The 19363-nt window shown below is 43.4% G+C and overlaps 1 protein-coding gene across 1 annotated transcript in view; it reads left to right on the forward strand.

The window, feature by feature from the left end:
* The window catches only part of ntng2b (netrin g2b), a gene marked incomplete at its 3' end in the record, with an annotated part of 75366 nt that overhangs the window by 44590 nt on the left and 11413 nt on the right, over positions 1-19363 (forward strand). Inside the window, exon 5 of the mRNA XM_083983204.1 lies at positions 2070-2099. Within this exon, the coding sequence (XP_083839330.1) occupies positions 2070-2099 (30 nt within the window). The remainder of the gene's footprint in view (positions 1-2069; positions 2100-19363) is intronic.

The following is a 19363-nucleotide window of genomic DNA, read 5'->3' on the forward strand; positions in this document are numbered from 1 at the left end:
GCACATGCAGCAGATGTGGAGCAGCGTTTGTGCTTTTAGCCACCTGATGAAGTCCAATATTCGCTCTCCTTTTACCTCTCATTTTGTCTCCAAACAGACAAACTCCTGAGGGAAATATCAGGCTCTTTAGTTGCTAAATGCTCCACTATGTTCCCCAGCTAATTGCCAAATTTTCCTGCCTGCTGTTTGATGCTAAGCAGGTAGTGTACAGAGGGTTTTTTACTGCTTTCTCTTTCACTGAAACAAATCAAAACCGTGCTGATGACAGCAATCAGAGCAAACCAAAACGGCAAAGCAGCCGAGAGCTGTAAAAACCAAAATGAAGAGCCAGCAGATACTAAAACACTCTGTAGGGTTGAGGGTAACTGCAGAGTTGATGATAATTCTCCACTACGGCCGCTTACTTAATCAATTGTTTATATAAAATATATTGATTAGCGTAAGCCTGAAAGATATTTCTTCTAACAAGCTTGCCTGTTGCCACATTAACTGCTTGTCCTCTCATCTGTTTTCTAAGCTCAACTCATTTTATGTTAGCTCAATGCCCTATTAGTTTTAATTGCTGGTTGTTGTGACCCACTAATTTTAATGCTAGCGGTAGTGTTATACTGTTAGCTGATCAGTTTTGAAATGAAAGAAAGGTTTAGCTCAGTGGTTCCCAACCTTTTCGGGCTTGTGACCCAATTTTGACATCACAAATTTCTGGCAAACCCGTCAATCAAGATGCGCCAACTCAGATATTTTTTATATGCTGCATTTTATTTGAACTCAATTTAAATTTGAGAAAATGAAAGTATAGAATACAGTTGTTTGGGATTGTGTGTGGTGTTTTTAATCATATTTTAAAAAGAATAATAATTAGTTTTAGTTTTATGGGGTCCCAACCCCAAGGTTGAAAAACACTGGTTTAACTCTTACTTTAGCTCCTCTCTATGGCCAATAAGCGTAATTTCTTTGCTTCATTCTCAGTTTTCGTCTCTTCTCTTATTCTAGTTTCATTATTTTTTTGTGCCACTGCAAAGATCCAAGACTGCTTTGCAATCAATACTGTTATAATTTAATTTTTTAATCAGAGGTGATGGATCACAACATTATATTTAGGTACATAGGTTTTGTCATCACTCTGGGGTCCAGAAAAAAACAGGAAATGAGAGACATAGTTGAAATTGACAGGAGAAGTTGAAGGAAGTTGATGGAGAGGCTGAGGTCTCTGGGTTGTCGTCATCTCGGTGCAGGGAGCAGATCAGAGCGGTGTAACGACGGGGGGGAATGTGTGAGGGGGAAATCCTCTTGGAGAGTGTAGCCGGCTACAGTAGCTAGCTATGATAAAATAATAATCTAGGGCAGCCCCTCCCTATATAGTTTTCTCCTTTCAAACAATCATGGACACACTCACAGGCAGAGAGACACACTCATACACACCTGTACCTGCACACTCACTGCAGAGAACGACTCTATTGTCAGCCTTTTCTTGTTGTTTCCGACCCACTTCTAATGGTACCGACACACACCTTCGGAGCCCATCGCCACCCTTTTAAAACTCCTAAATCCCATTAGTGGGATTTAAAAATTAAAATGTTTGCAACTTCCTCGGTTGAAATGCTACACAAAAAAAAAAAAAAAAAAAAAGGCCACGGCTCACACAACGGTTTGGTCTCTAACAGATTGCATTATGCATGCCGAGCTAAGCTAACTATAAATACAATCAGGGGGAAATATGCCAAAAAGGGCAAAAGAGGTTTTTGACTGGAGCTTAGTGAAGCGGCCGCTCCCTCTCTGAACATACATATGTGATGAGGATGATGGTGAATGTAGGAAGGATTAACAGGTTAAATATGGGGGGGGGGGGGGGGGGGGGGTTTAAAGCAGCGGTGCAGCCACACTAATTACTCCAGGACACTGAGAGGAGAGTCGGTCTGTCTACAACCGCCGTATTTTTGCAGAACAGCACTTAGGCTCTCTCTGGCACCTGAGTCTGATGAATGAGGTTGACTCAAGTCTTTAGGCAAATTGAATGCATAAATAAACAAGGTCTCATCTCCTCTTCCCTTTTTCTTATTCTCTTTCAGGTACAATTGCTGGGTCCTCCTCCGGTTCTAGTGAGTAATAATGCAAAGCAAAGCAGGAGAGGTGGCTCTCTCCACTATCTTCTGTCCTGTCTCTTCCCCTTTTGATGTTTTCATTGTTTTGGAAATTTAAGTTTTAACCCCGTACTTCACCCTCTGTACGTCCCCTAAACCACCACCACTCCTCCTCTCTCTCTCTCTCTCTGTCCTGTGATGTTCAGCTGGCTCTCTAGTCAGTCATTTTTCTTTTCCTGCATGCATCTCTCCCTCTCAGTGCTGCAGTTTGGGGCCCTGTGTGCTTCATTATTAATAGGCCTCTCTCTGTCGCCATGTCCTTTCATCACAGCACATCAGACTAACCTGCACAGGAGGAATTCTTCCACAGTTGTGCCTCTTTCTTATTTAGCGTAAAAGACAGCGGTGTTGATGCGTTGAAGAGAGGGCGGATGACAGAGAGCTGGGTGAGAATGGGCAGTGGATGCAGCAGCAAAGGCAGCTGAGAGAGTGAGAGAAGGGGGGAAGACACAGAAAGATAAAGAAATGGGAGAGAAGGATGTGGGCATATGTTAGTGTGTTGTAATGCAGTGTGATTCCGGGTGAGGAGCTCGGGGAGGCAGGAATAAAAGGGAATTTGATTAGGGATTCTCTCTGTGGAGAGGCTCTCAGCCTCAGAGCTGTTAGACAGAAACGATCGGCAAAGTGGCAACATCAACCCTGACAGCACTGGGCTTTTCTCCACATGGCCCAACAGTAAAAGGCTGATGCATGGATAGACTGAGCAATTGGACTGCACTGCAGAAGTCTGCATTTTTTAAAACAAAAGATCTCCCCTCACAATTAGATACAACTGTGCTGTTATTTAACAGATATGATTTGCTGTTGGAAACTGATTAGGGGGTCTGGCGGTTCAGGTTCAGCGGTTCGGGTTCCCACAGATTCAGCTCTCTGTGATTTAATCAAGATTTCCACCTGCGTTGCTGAATGGCCGCAATCTCATTTACTGTTCCTGAAGCTGAAGATGAGACAGAGGATGAAGCCGAAGATGAGACAAAGGGTGGAGATGAAGGCGAAGGCGGACTCGAGAGCAAACTACAGAGCACCGCGAGTATCTCACAAGCTGAACAGTCCCCAGCTGACGCCCACGAGGCCTTCGGAGGCCGTCAGGAAGGTGCGGAAAAGTAGTTTTAGCTGGATGTAGAATAGAGAAACTACATTTACTCAATACTTTATCACTCCTGCTAGGATTTACCCCATCACAGTAGGGCTGGGTGATGAAATGATCTCTACAACAACACTGGTAATAATGGGTAAAGTTCAATAAATGTATCTGTCAAACCTCGTGTGCACAAGATAAGGAAACTACAGCAAAGACGGATCACAGAACATCAGTGATTTGTTAATGGTTTGGATTTGTGAAGGTGGATATGAAAGAAAAACAGCAGTGCAATCTCGGCGCACATTATTTGCAACAGCGGAAACACAAACAACCTTTTCTACCATTTGAAAAAAAAAAAAAAAAAGTTAGCGTTTTACCAGCCAACAGACACAGACAGCCAAAGTCTGCCGTCCCAAACTGCACACACAAGCAGCCGGGGCTCAATAACGAGCCTCCATATTGCCCAGCCCTATCTGACAGCTGTAGTTACTAGTTACTTTGTAGATTTAAATTCCACATATTGCACACACTGCAGTCATTTTCGTCTATTAGCGAGTGCTGAGAGTGAAAACATCTGCCACTGAAGTCCACTGGTTTCACTGATTTTGTAGATAAATGGTGTCGTTTTTTACTTATCCCGTCTTTTTTCACAGTTTCTAAATTTCTAAAAATAAAAAATAAATCCTTTGAGGAGTAATTTGACATTTTGGAGAATAAGCCTGTTTTGTTTTCTGGTGGTGGAGTTACTGTAGATGAGGCAACATACTACTCTCTATTCTTGCCCATTAGACACAAAGCTGCAGTCAGCAGCCGTTTCTTTTTTAGCTTATCTTAGCACAAACTGAGTGCGCTACGATAAGCAGTTCTCTTACTATTGGACAGGGGAGTCAGGCTAATTTGCCATCTCTATGCTAAGCTAGGCTAATCAAGCCCTGGGTGTAACCTTGTACTGAACAATGAAGTGACTGAGCATATTTCAGAATATATTCATTTAATTTAAGCTCATTAAAATAGAAATTCTGAAATACTCTAACTAGACTCAATTTTTCTCTATTAAATGTCCCGTGTGTAATAATTGGCAAGGTTTATTGGCAAAATCTGAATATACTACTCATGAATATATTTGTATAAAAGTGTATAATCACTATAAAATAAAATTTGTTTGGTTTTCGTAGCCTTATAATTATTCTTTTAGATATAGCAAGGGTCTTGCTTTAGAGAGTGTCGCCATCTTGCGCCGCCATCTTGCGCCACCATGTTTTAACGGCAGCCTTTGGTGAGTGGGTGCAGGCGAGCACTGCAAACTAGAATCTGAGCGTTAGATGTCACGGTTTTCTCCGCTTTTTACACACTGGACCTTTAAGAATTTATTGTTTTTTGTAAATAGTCCTAAATATAATCAGGTAGTTACATTTGTCCCACCTTTAGCGGTACATGACTACTTTCACTTTCCGTAGGCTACGTAGTATATTTTGCTGATGATGCTTTAGTGTATTTTCCATTTGAAGACAGGATTTGAACTTAGACTTGAGTTTTTAACCTGATTTTAGGATCTGTATTCATCCAGCACCGTCTACAGCTGCACATCAACACTGTTCTGTAGTGGAGAGACTCACGGTTCACCTGTGACAAATCAAACGTGTGAGGCAGCAGTGGATGTGTTTATGGACGCTGACGAGCAGCGCGGTTTTATCTGTATACACATCATACATAATTCATCCCGTGACTTCCTGGAGGTCTCAGGATGTACATCGGCTGCTTCCTCCCCCGACTGTGTAGCTCTCTGACGTTGGGGTCCGATGTGGGCTGTCCCATCTTGAGAGTGCAGGCATCAAACTATATGGACATTCAGTCTTTATTTGTTCTGACTGACTGGGTTTAAAGCAGCCAGGGGACGGATGTGAACGGATTCTGTCAGCCGCTTGAATGTACAGTAAAGTGGTCTTCAAACTCCAGCTTGCCCTCATGCTAAATTTAAACCTGCCATCTTGGTATAGCAGTGCACCTCTCATGTTCCACCAGAAAAGCACTTAGGACGTAGGAGGATTACGGTACTGCAGTGATGTCGTTTTTTTTTTCTTTCCTTTTTTGTCTGAAGGAAATCCATTAAGAGCATATGCTGAACAGCGCAGCACTTTTGACTTTTGTTGTTTGGCTGACATCAGTTGGGGACTCAAAGAATTCACTGATTAGCTGTGATTTGGGAGGGACTGACAGAAGCTGTAACGTTGTATAAACAGACTTACAGTCCTCTGTAAGCTGTTTAAAGCCCGCTGTGAACGACCCAACCCGTCGCACAACATCACATCAAGACTTTCTGTTTATGTTTGCAGTTATGCCACAATTAAATTCTACTTTACATCCATCTGTACAGACATTCAGAGAAATATACTCACTCAACGGTACATTCATTTGCAACTCTTCTGATATTTCTTATGCAAAACTATTGAATATTTGCATGTTTTTTGTCTGTTTTTAATCAATACTGGAAGTAACTTTGTTAAAAGGGGGGAAAAAAGAAATGCAAAAAACAGTACAATATCTTGATGGCTGGATTTATATAAAAAATCAGTTCAAATGACACTTTAGACGTGTAAAGGTGCATTCGTGCCTTTTTTTATCTCACGTTTAGAGAAGTGCATTTGGCTTGAGCCTGACCCTGATGTGAGAAAACCCTTGTTATCTGTGTGTGTGTGTGTGTGTATGTGTGTGTTTGTGCATGTACACGTGTGTATGTGTAGATTTATAGCAGGCATATGGTGCAGTTCAGTGAAACCCATAAATCATCTTCATCCCCTCCTTTTCCTCCCGGGGATCTGAGGTCTTAGGTTCCACTCTCACAGAGGGGCCGCCACTACTGTTTGTACATGCACACACTGATACGTACACACACAAATACACACACACACACACACTGAATGCCTTGTGACATGATGAACTAGATGGTATTATAATATCAGTTATCTGGGATACTACAACCTGCATCCTCAGTCGTCTTCTCTGACTCTCAGCTGCTTTCAAAGCTTGTTAAGTTATTTTGAAATATTAGAAGCAGCAAAAGCTGAAAAAGTTGACTTAATCTTTGAACCGTGTAGAAGAGCGTCAAAGCAGTCTGGGATTTTTATTTTCCGGTTTTTCATCCACATCAAAGTTGGTTATATAAAATCATATTTTCTGAACCTTTTCCAGGAATATGAAAATGCAAATCCAAGCTTAAGGTTCGTATTGTGCGATTTCACATTTATGATCAGTGATTGATTTCATGTCTGGAGTCGGCACCGTTACCCAAGCGGCGGCTGCATCTCGATAAACATTACAGCATGCTTATAGGTTGGACAGCATGTCATAGTAGTTGCAGCCTTTTGTCATGTGTCCCTGCCCCAGTTAAGTCAGCGAGCATGCTCGGATGAGGATTAGCGATCTATTGGCAACAGAGGCTGATCCACAGAGCCCGCAGCCCATTGGTCAGCTGGATGGATGGGCGTTTGACGACGACGGGAGTGGGGGGAGGGGAGGCCATCAAAACCAAATCCTAAAACCCAGTCAGTCATACATCTACCTATCAAGCCGCCGCCGTGACCCCGCGTGACCCTACTTCATCTTTTTCATTGAAAACCAAATGCGGAGGAGCGCGAAGGACGGCACTATAGCAGACTCGTGCACACATGCAGATGGAAATGTGTGTACAAACTTACAAGCTCTGGTGATGTACTACACTCAGATCAACGACAATCCCATCTGTGCACCGCCGCCATCATCTCACTCACTCCCCCACCGTCTGTTGAAATCCTTGCATTTTGATAAAGGTTGAACTTGGCCTCGGACGCAGAGAGAGATTGGATCATGTCTGGAAAATCATGTGACATATTAATAACATTCATGCTGTCAACTCAGCCCGCCGCCATTAGTGTGTCCTGGCTCAACGCAACCCGGTCCCCGAATCGCAATGGCTTCATTAGTGCGGTTGCTAAATCAATGTCCAGCACTGTCGTAATAAATGATGAGGATGCTAAGACTGACAGGTGGCATTAAACATTATTGTTATCATTTCTCAGGCTGTATTAATACGAGCGACAAATTATCTCATTATATGCAAATGCACCTATGTGGAAGACACTTTAATGTGTGTCCGAGCGGCGAGCACACACATGAACTCACTTCAGCCTGTGTGTGTGTGTGTGTGTGTGTGTGTGTGTGTGTGTGTGTGTGTGTGTGTGTGTGTGTGTGTGTGTGTGTGTGTGTGTGTGTGTGTGTGTGTGTGTGTGTGTGTGTGTGTGTGTGTGTGCAAGAGAGTGTGTCATGGGACAGTTAGTGAGTCCATCTGTAAAGACAGACAGGCACATGTTAGAGGATTATGTAATGAATGAGATTAGATCGTTGATGCATTACGTGAGAGTGTGATGGCGCTGTTGCATGGCTGAAAATGACACTAAGACCTTGTTTTTCCCTCCCTTCACACACAGAGTCTGTTGCCCTCAGTGACTCCGAGTCCGGGGTCAGAAACTCACGTTTCGGTTTACTAAACCCTCACCACTTTCAGCTAAGTAAAGGTAGGCCGAGATTTCCTGTGTGTAATGTAATTTAGACGTTGATTGTAGTGTGCGACTGCGCTAGAAGAGAGCCGTGAGAGTTAGAAATGATGTGAAATGCTGCTTTTATTGATCCTGTTAGAGCTTTCAAGAAAAACCATCCTAAACCTCCAGACGACCAGACGTTAAAGCTTCTAGATCTCACTTCCCTGCGTGTGCATCCTCCTCCATCGCTGCTTCCCAACTGTGTATAGTTCAACAAAACATCTGCACCTCACCCACAGTATACGCAACCCCCACCGTCCCTTTAGGCTACAGAGTTATTTGAGCTAAATTTTTTTGCACAGTAGTTAGGATGAGGAGTGAGTTTGAAGATGACAGTTTTCATCAGATGTGTTTGTGGTGTGACGATGCAGCAGAGACGTCCTTAGTTTTGTTTACACAACATGGTTTAGGCGACTATTCTGGATCAGTGAGCAGAAGAAATCATGAAGTCTGTGGTCACTGTTATCAGTCCTATATTCTATAATCTGCACCATTATACATGTATTAACAGTGCAGAACATTGTGGTGTGCAGCAAAGGGCTGAATGTCAGCGTTACGATCGCAGTATTTTCTCATTAATTAACTGCTGAATGAATATGTGGCCATCAAACATTAATAGACTCGTATCAGTTAGAAATAGTGTGGTGATTAGCCAGAGCATTAGAGATAATATTATGATTTTGGGGCTATACAAGTAAAATTGAACACGGAGGAAATAGTTTTAACGTATTGAGTTATATTGCATCACTGTATAGTGCTGGATAATATATGAATCGGTAATTGATTATTTGCTGTCGTGAAGGTGCAAAATGAACGTTTCCGTTATTCGTCAGTGTTCATTTCATCTCTCGGATCTAACATGACAAAATTCAGTGTGCAAACACATATGCACACGACCGTACGCAACATTGCAAGTGTAAAATAGTAATACACTGACAAACACAGTGCGATTCCTCTTTTTTTTTTTCTACAACCATATTAACAATAGTCACACCTTTGACAATCGCTGCGTTTTGCAAAAAAAAAAAAAAAAAAAAACACCACGATTTTCCAGCACTGAAAGGGTTGTGGAACAGCTTTTGAGTTTAGCCTATCTCAGCAGTGTGAAATCACACTTTCATTGTGTGTTCTCACTTCTGTGTGTATGAATGTGCATACTGGGAAAGGAAAAGGGTGTGTGTGTGTGTATATAAGTGCACATTTGAAGGGGAAAAAGGGAAAGCTCGGCTTTCTTTGGATAAACAATCTGAGGCAGCATCTCTTATGCTAATTTCTTAGCCTGCTCGTTCCTCATTGCATTTACATTCTCTGTCCTCATGTAACTGATGCAACAGACAACCCCAGCTCCACCAGCAGAAACCAGAGCTACAGAGAGCTCAGCCCCCACTAACAGACACCGTGTTACCCACCCAGCCCCTTTATCTGAGCCTTCACTACTGCTATATACCCCTGGGAGACTCTGACACACTTCCTGTTACAACAGAGGTTTCTCCCTCCTTCAGCATCCACTCCATCAGAGGTGCACCAAGTTTCCTTGACACCCGAGGAGCACACACCTTCAGAAACAATCCCCCAACGCTCACATCTGTCTCACCCGGTCCCGAAGGAGTCCGCAGCGCATCACGCGGCTGTTGATCACCATCATCGTCTTCCTCATCATCCTGTCACAGAGGACTTCATCCTCCGTTCTCACTCTCACGATCACCACCACATGAGCCCGATCAAAACTATGGAAAAACACTCAGAGCCGGTGCTTAGTGAGAAAGGAGGTAAGACACACCCATTATAGCTGTAGATGACAGTAGATATAGAGGCTCCCAGAAAATAGAATAATCCAATTTAGTATCAGTACTGTAGATCATTTTCATTTCCAGCCAGTGCGATGGTTTTTATGGTGTGGAACCCGTCTGAAATGGGCAATTTTCAGGAGGCTTAAGTCGCTAACGTGCTCTTATATACAAGCTATAATCATTTTATGTCGCCCCGGCATCATATTGCATGTCGGAGACGCTTTTTTCAATTTATATAGCGACAGTGAAATCTAGTTAACGTGGGTTGAGTGAGAGGCAGACAGTGTAAGGCTGGATGAGAGAGAGAAGAAGCATGGGAGGATGCGTGAGCACTGAGCACTGAGCACTGGCAGCGGATGGTTGGTGAAAGTCTGAGTGCAGTTGACATCGTCTTTGCATCATTCAGAGACAATGGGAGAGTTGTGTAGCAGACGCAGGATCAGAGCCATGAAAAGACATGAAGAGGTAACAGCAGTAGACAGAATCAGGACTAAGCCCAAAACATCAATTCCCCCCAAAAAATGTAACCTCAACTAACTGCAGCAGCACATAACACATATTTATTTTATTTTTTTATATATTCGAGCGCTGCATTAATATGTTAAGTGTCAGGATATAAATAAAGATGATCACATGTTGTTTGAGGTCACTTTCTGCTACTTCTGGCATGGAGTCAACCTGCCAATGAGGGAGCAGATGAAGAGCTCCATCACTGTCATGGTTTGCGAAGCCCAACAGACTCTTGCACGCATCCCATCCTCTCAGTCAGCGCAGAGCGTCGGGAAACCACCGAAATGCTCCGGCTGCCAGTGTCTGATGTCAGACGACGGTTTTGGGCTGAGCTGATTGAGATTAATGCCAAGAACGGTACCAGTCCCTTCCTACAGTACACCCCCAAGGCAGCATGGGTTACCGAGATTAAATGCATTTATGTTCACTGCTGTGCTACATCAGGCTTTGAAAACGAGCGTGATTCAGAAGAATTCTTGCTTTCCCACCAGAGAGTTTTTTCTTTCCGCCTCATGTGTGTGCACGCACGTTTCGTTTGTGTGCATGCATGCAGCCCCGTGACAGATGTGTGTGAGAGAGAGAGAGAGCGGGTCTAGTGGGGCCAGAGTCGGACATGACTGGAGGTATAGGCAGGGGTTACCTTTTTCCGATGAGATGTAATGATGGCATGATGCCAGTTGTGTGAAATGGTCCAGGGTGCTGTGAGAACAGCTGCTGGCGTCCTGTCTCACTGGAGCCCCAGGGAGGAGGAGGGGAGGAGGAGGAGGGGAGAGGGATGAAGGGGAGGGGAGCGAGTGGGCGGGAGATAGCCTGAAGGCGGGACGCTCCGCAGGGGAGCGGGATGCTTGCAGGATGCCCGTCTCTGAAGAAGAACAACTGGAGATGCACAGCGCCCCGTGCAAAAACACCTCAAGGGGGGAAACACAGATGGAAGCGTGCGGCGCCGTATTCTCTAGCGGTCTGGCGATCATTAGTCCCTCAATGACATGCATGGTGTGGTCGCTACGTGTGATTGGTTATCCGTGTTTTTGAGTCTTAATCATCGCCGTGTGGAGGCGGGCTGTGTTTTTGATTTATTGAATTGTGCCTGTGTAGCAGGAAATGAAAAAGGTAGAAAAGTAGGAGGAGGGTTTCATCCGTAAACTGAACTACTTTCACATCTTCTTTCAGTTGTGCTCACCATAGCTCTAAAAAAACTTGAAGCAAAGGATCCTGGGAATGGCATAAAGCATAAAGCCCTCTGGGAAAGTGGAACTTACAAAGGGAAAAGGAAAAGGAAGAGGGGGGAAAACTTGAGCAAGAGACAATTAAAAATGCAGCGAAAGTGGGATGCGTGTGCAAAGTTGTCTCTGGTAGTATCCCGATGCGAGATGTTTTGTGTTTTCAGCGTAGCACCGGAGAGAACATTAATTCTCAACATAAGGAAGCACACCCATGAGGAGATGTTGGTGTAATATACGACAATCTATTGAAAGCATGAATATTCAAGCGGGTGAATAAATACGACAACAAAATATAAAAGAGCAGGAGACACAACCTTGTTTTCCCGGTGCGAAAGGGAAACAAAAGAAACAAAGCTGCAGCAAAGTAACAGTCAGAAAATTTCATGACATTCAGATAAAAGGAAGAGCATGTCATTTCTTTCACACCCAGAGTGAAAGTGCAGTGATGAAGGAGTTTCTCAAGCCTCTCTTACTCTCACAGCTTTTTCCCAAGCCCAGGGCTGAGACCCCTGATGGGGCAATCCACTAACTGACAGGGAGAGAAAAGAAGAGAGGAGGAAAACAAGGTCTCAGAGGAAGACGGGAGGAGAAAGAAAGGCAGACGATATCAGTAATCTTTACCCATGCACTGCAGTATCAGCCTAATTATAAAGTTCCTACTGTTCAGGTCGCTGAGGAAAAAGACCATGTAAAAAAAAAAATATATATATATAGCTCACATGATGTGTGTCTTTTCTGTGGTGTGTCAGTCTCCCACAAGTCTGAAGAACATGCGCACGAGACTCACGGCCACAAAACAACCTCACCTGAGCACGGAGAGAAAAGGAGGGAGGAGGAGGAGGAGGAGAAAGAGACAATAACTGAGAAGACAGGTATTTCTTTTCATGTGTAGCAGTAGAGAGGCAATTCCTGTAGATTTATCGACTCTAGTTAAGTTATGATGCAGTAAATGTGCAGTAGATAAACCTGACAGCTCACACTGAGACCTTAAATACTGAAAACAGGGATGCATCTAAATTTATCTCCTCGCTGACATAATAATCCGTCAGTCAAATAATGCACTGGAGCTGTATCATAACGTTACCATGTGTCATATTCTTCCCCGAGACGAGGACTGAAGCTGAAGAGCAAAATATGTACTAGATTTTTTTTTATTTACTGTTCAGGATGCAGAGAATAGACTAGAGAAGTTAAATATATCCCACTAGATGTTCTTTTTCTCTTCCTTTTCTCGTTACATCAATGATGATTGTGGTGTTTCAGTTTCCCACAACAATGGAGAACACGCACATGAGACACATGTTCACAAAACAACCGCGTCTACTGAGCATGAGAGGAAGAAGGAGGAGGAGGAGGAGAGAGACGCTGAGAGGAAAGGTATCTCATTTATATGTAGCAGCGCCACTCTTGTCAGATTTACCTCCTGTCTTTGCTTGTTGTGTCAACGATGATTATGTTGTGACAGTCTCCCACACTGTACACCACGAGACCCACGGCCACAAACCTGCACACTCACCTCATGGAGAGAAAAGAGAGGAGGAGGAGGAGGAGGAGGAGGAGCGAAAAGAAAGCCATGCTGAGAGGAAAGGTATCACTTTTGGGATTGCGCGGTAGTTGAGCTTGTAGTCAACTGTAGAAACAAGCTGGAGATAAACTTTAAGAGCAAGTTAAACAGCAGAAATACATCTACATTTGTGCTTCTTTGGTCGACTGTCAGTCCTCCACGAGGCGGAGGAACGCGTCGTACACGAGGCTCACGGCCAGAGAAGTAAAACCTCGTTTCATCACGAGGAGAAGAAGGAGGAGGCAGATGAGGAAAAAGAAAGAAAACCCGAAGAGACAGGTATCTCTATAATGTGTGGTAGAGAACAGAGAGTATATATATAAATCTACAGATTTATATATACGTGGATGTACATAGTCGGGCAGATGGGCAGTCAACCAAAATTACATTTGACAACTCACAGCGTCGTACTGGAAACAGCAGCTATTCAATAATAATTGTGGTGTTTCAGTCTCCCACAAGTCTGTGGAGCATGGACATGAGAGTCACGGACACAAAACAACGTCATCATCTGGGCACGGGGAGGAGAGGAAAGAAGGAAAAGCTGAAATGAAAGGTATCTAGATGTTTCTAGATGTAGAGGCAGAGTTTCTTGTTAGATTTACAGACTGTAGTTCAGCTGTAAACATGCAGTAGACAAAACTTTCCTCACAACTTGGCGAGTCATTGTGTAAATTGGCCTTCGCACACACAAAGGAAGAGCGCTGTTTGTGTTGATGTTGTTAATGGTTGTGATGTGTCAGTGCCCCACGTGGTTGAGGAACTCACACATGAGGCTCACGGACACAAAACAACCTCATCTGAGCACGGAGAGAGAAGGAAGGAGGAGAAGGAGCACCAGACAGAGAGACAAGCTGAGAGGAAAGGTATACCTGTCTATCTGTCATGTATGAGGATGTAGTTAGCCTGAGTTAAAGGGATAGTTCAATATTTTGGCAAATTGGCAGTAGGTTCGTTACCTTTAATTGTCGGTGCAAGTTATTTTTAGAACGGCGGAGCAGAGCCGTGAGCTGCTCAGAGCTACGCTACGGAGGCTAATGGGATTTCTTGGTTTCCCTCATCAAACTCATCAAATACACAATCCAACAACTCCAAAACGCTCTGGTGGACAAGTTGTGACCTGCACATTCACCACGCTATGAGATAATAACAGAACGTTACCAGACAGAGTTGTTTTCAAGGTAAATTAATGCAAAACCGCTGATGAACGTGCCCGTCGTGGACAGTTTTTCAGCAAGCAGTCACTGCATTTACCTCAAAAACAACTCTGTCTCGTAACGTTCTGTTATTATCTCAGCATGGTGAATGTGCAGGTCACAACTTGTCCACAAAAACATTTTGGAGTTGTTGGATTGTGTATTTGATGAATTTGATGAAGGAAACCAAGAAATCCCATTAGCCTCCGTAGCGTAGCTCTGAGCAGCTCGTGGCTCTGCTGCGCCGTTCTAAAAATAGCTTGCACCACCAATTAAAGGTAACGAACCTACTCCTAAAACTATAGGGATTATGGCAATGGGCCAATTTGCTAGAATGTTGAACTATCCCTTTAAACATTTTGATATGATATGATTTTGTTATGGTAACTCTGATCATGATTATGATTATGATGTCAGTCATCCACGAGTCCGAGGGGCACGGACACGAAGCTCATGGACACAAAACCACAACCTCATCTGAGCACGAGGAGAGAGGGCACACACAGAGAAAAGCTGAGGAGACAGGTATCCTGTGATTTATGTCATAGGTAGAAATGCTCCTCTAGTTTTATATGCAGTACATGTGCTGTTGCTAAACTTTAACTGTAAGTTACCTCAGTACTCGAAACCAAGAACAGCAGAAATTTGTCTCATTATAGTGAGTGAATGAATGGAGGAGCGAGGACAGGAAAAGACAGGAGAAACAAGTTTAACATAGCGACTACTGTATCTAGTGATGGGATCGCACATGCCGCGACACCCTGCAACATTTTGTGACTGTATCTTGCTTGGCTGAGACGCTATCACAGCGAATATCTATCCACAGACAGAGAAAAATACAACCACCTGCCAAAATATTCAAAACCACCTTCGAGGTAGTTCCTGCTGTAGTAGATGTCTCCAGACGAAGCAGATGCACCGTCATGGCTGCTTGTTTACTGTAGGTTGCTAAAACAGAAAAGGCAAAAATGATGTTTTTAATTGTTATCTCAATAATGATTTCACTTTGTCAGAGCACCACAAGTCTGAGGCACATGCGCATGAGAGTCACGGCCACCACATCTCATTTGATCACGGAGAGAAAAGAGAGGAGGACGAGCATAAAGAAAGAAAAGGTAGCTGGTTTCTTTTCTACTGTAGCTTCCTGTGTAGAGACAGAAACCTGCACTAATGAGAAGCTTGGGTTGCAGTAGAAATGCATTTAAACTTTACTTTAGGTTGTGGTTATTTAATCAAGATTGTGGTGTTTCAGTTGTCCATCACCCTGAGGGACATGGACATGAGACTCACGGCCACAAAACAACAAGCTCATCTGGGCACGAGGAGGCCAAAGACAGAAAACCTGAACAGACAGGTATCAGTGGGAGAAGTAGTGGAGAGACACAATGCTCCAGTTTTGCAAACAGCACTGAAAACACTAACAGGCCCCTGAAAAACAGCAGATATAAGTGAATATATTGGTGTTTCAGCTCACCACACGGTGGAGGGACACTCTCACGAGCCCCACGGCCACAAACCAAGCAGCTCATCTGGGCACGGAGAGGAGGGACATGAGAAGACAGGTATCGTCTTTAAACACATCAAATAAGCAGCTGATAAAATTTTGCTTCAAGACAAAGTTGCATCTTACAGTTTAAATGTAAAATCTGCCGCAATTAAGATGTTCTTTCTTGCTGTGTTCATGGCGATCGTCATGCGTTAAGTCTCACATGGACACGGACATGAGTCTCATGGTCACAAACTTACAACCTCACCGGAGCACGGGCACAAAGGACATGAGGCGGCGCATATAGAAAGTAAGGCTGAATGAAAGGTGTCTCATTTAGCACCAGTGTAGTGTGTAGTGTAATGTTAGCAGGTGAACTGAAGCTAAACCTTCAACTTTCATTCACAAATGTGATGTTAGACCCCCACAAGCCTGCGGAGCACGTACATGAGACACATCACGGCCACAAGACCGCCACCTCATCTGAGCACGGGCATGAAGAGGTGCATAAAGAAGGTAGAGGGATTTTATTTTACATGTAGAGGTGGCAATTTCAATGTAGATTTAATACAGCGCTTTAGATTATTTATTACAGGGTTGTCACCTTTTAAAAAATTCAGGTTTGAATTAATTAAAAATGTGCATTTGATATGTTTAAATTAATTCAAATGCAAGCCACATAACCTGATCCTGGACTACAGAGCAGAACTGAAGTTGATCCTAGAGACCGACTTCCACCTGCAGTTAAATTTGTCAAATTACGTCTCATCAGATATTTACCTGGATGTGTCTCTTTAGCATAAAGACAGCCTGTCAGTCAGTTTATGACACAGAGCTAATGTCATACTTTATTTAAAGGGATAGTTCAACATTTTGGCAAATTGGCCCATTGCTATGATCTCTATAGTTTTAGCAGTAGGTTCGCTACCTTTAATTGTCGGTGCAAGCGGTGGAGCAGAGCCGCGAGCTACTCAGAGCTACACTATGGAGGTTATTGAGATTTTTGGTTTCTCTTATCAAACTAATTAAATACACAATCCAACAACTCCAAAACGCTCTGGTGGACAAGTTGTGACCTGCACATTAACCCCGCTATGAGATAATAACAGAACGTGGAGTTGTTTTCGAGGCAAATGCAGAGACTGCTTGCCGAAAAACTGCTCCCAATGGGAACATGCATCAGCGGTTTTGCATGAACTCTGTCTCATAACGTTCTGTTATTATCTCATAGCGTGGTGAATGTGCAGGTCACAACTTGTCCACCAGAGCGTTTTGGAGTTGTTGGATTGTGTATTTGATGAGTTTGATGAGGGAAACCAAGAAATCCCATTAGCCTCCGTAGCGTAGCTCTGAGCAGCTCACGGCTCTGCTCCGCCGTTCTAAAAATAGCTTACACCGACAAATAAAGGTAACGAACCTATTGCTAAAACTATAGGGGATTTGCCAAAATATTGAACAATCCCTTTAAAGATAATTTAAGGTGTTGGGTAAAGAACAGGAGAGACCACTTTACATTTCCCCTGTCATGTTCATGACAATTGTGGTGTTTCAGTCTCGCACAGCTCTGAGGGACATGAACATGGCCACAAAACCACAATCTCATCCGAGCACGGACATGGAAAGCACGAGGAGGCCCACACTGAAAAGAAAGGTATCTCTCATGTAGTGTCCCTGTAGCATTAGCAGATTAACCCCAGTTAAACTTGGTAACTTTTAATCATAAATGTGACATGTCAGTCCCCCACAAGCCTGTCGAGCATGGACACGAGACGCATCACGGTCATGAAACAACTTCATCTGAACACGGAGGGGAGAACGAGAAGAAAGGTATCTTTCTAGATAAATATTGTAGTTCAGTGTGAAGTCACACAAAGCTGTAAAAATTTGACAACAGACTTTCAAGTCATGCTAAATCTTATTTCATTATAGTAGCATTACAATTTAGGTTGCTAGGGAAACATAAAAACCTCATGAGGTGTTTCTACTAGTTATGTTCATAATAATTGTGGTTTGTCAGTCTGCCACAGGCCTGAGGGACACATACAGCAGCACAACTTCAAAGCATAAAAATGTAAAGTATCTGAAATGCATGTAAACGTTGGATTCTCATGTTGATGACGATGGTTGTTTCAGTCTCGCACGGGTCTCACGATCACGGACACGACAGTCATGGCCACAAAACTACAACCTCATCCTCACACGGAGAAGAGAAACAAACTGAAAAAGGTATCGCTTGTAGATACAGCAGTGAACAGCAGTATCCCAGTGCTTTTAGATACTGTAGTTTATAGTGACAAAAAACTCGACCCCTTACAATACCCTCCTAACAATGAGACACAGCAACAATGCATGTATAATCTGGATTTTTATGTTGATGACATCGATTGTTTTAGTCTCGCACGGGTCTCACGATCACGGACATGAGAGTCACGGCCACAAAACCACGAGTTCGTCATCGCACGGGGAAGAGAAGCATACCGAAAAAGGTATCTCTTGTACATGTAGTGGCAAACTCCAGTGTTGTAGTGCTTTTTACATACAGTAGTTGAGCTGTAGTGACAGAAAAATGTCAGCACAGTCCAAATCGAAGCTTTAAAATACCCTCCTATAAACTGCGATTCTTATGTTGATGATCCTGGTCGTTTCAGTCTCTCACGGGTCTCACGATCACGGACATGAGAGTCACGGCCACAAAGCAACCACCTCTTCCTCACACGGAGAAGAGAGGCACACCGAGAGTAAGAGTGTCTCTTGTTTATGTAGCGGTGGCAGTTTTCTCGTACCTTTACAAACTGTAGTTCACCTGTAGTGACAAAACTTGTAGCAGCATACCATATTCATGAAGAATATGGATTTGTATGTTGATGATGATGGTTGTTTCAGTCTCTCACGGATCTCACGGGCACGGACATGACAGTCATGGCCACAAAACAACGACCACATCTTTGCACGGAGAAGATAAACATACTGAAAAAGGTATCTCTTGTAAATGTAGCAGTGAACAGCTCTAGTGCTTTTACATACTGCAGTTTATGGCGAGCCATAAAGTGTCCGATTCTGAAAAATTTCAAACAGCAGAGTAAGTTTTAGATTCTTATGTTGATGACGATGGTCGTTTCAGTCTCTCACGGATCTCACGGACACGGACATGACAGTCATGGCCACAAAACAACAACCACATCATTGCACGGGGAAGATAAACAGGCCGAAAAAGGTAACACTTGTGCATGTAGTGGTAAACTCACGTGTTTTAGTGCTTTTACTTATTGTAGTTCACCTGTAGTGACAGAAACTTCCAGCAGGATCTCAGCTCTAAGAATAAAAAAATCCCATCTGAAAGTTGTGAGCAGCAGAAATGTAAATGCATGTAAATCTTTCATACTTATGTTGATGACGATGGTCGTTTCAGTCTCTCACGGGTCTCATGCACACGGACACGACAGTCATGGCCACAAAACTACAACCTCATCCGCACACGGGGAAGACAGGCATAATGAAGGAAAAGGTATCTGTATTAGAAGTAGAGATGTAGATTTAGATACTGTAGTTTAGCTGAAAGGGTATCTCTTGGATAGTTGTGAACTGTTGAGTACTTGTCGTGACAGAAATGTAAATTTGAAGCATAAATAATATAGATCGACTCCTACACAGTGCATTGAAAGCAGTAGAAATGCATGTAAACTTTGGGTTCTTATGTTGATCACAATGGTCGTTTCAGTCTCTCACGGGTCTCACGGACACGGACACGACAGTCACGGCCACGAGAGTCACGGCCACCAAACAACCTCAACCTTTCAT

Source organism: Trachurus trachurus (genome assembly GCF_905171665.1).
Source record: "Trachurus trachurus genome assembly, chromosome: 12".
NCBI classification, from domain to species: domain Eukaryota; kingdom Metazoa; phylum Chordata; class Actinopteri; order Carangiformes; family Carangidae; genus Trachurus; species Trachurus trachurus.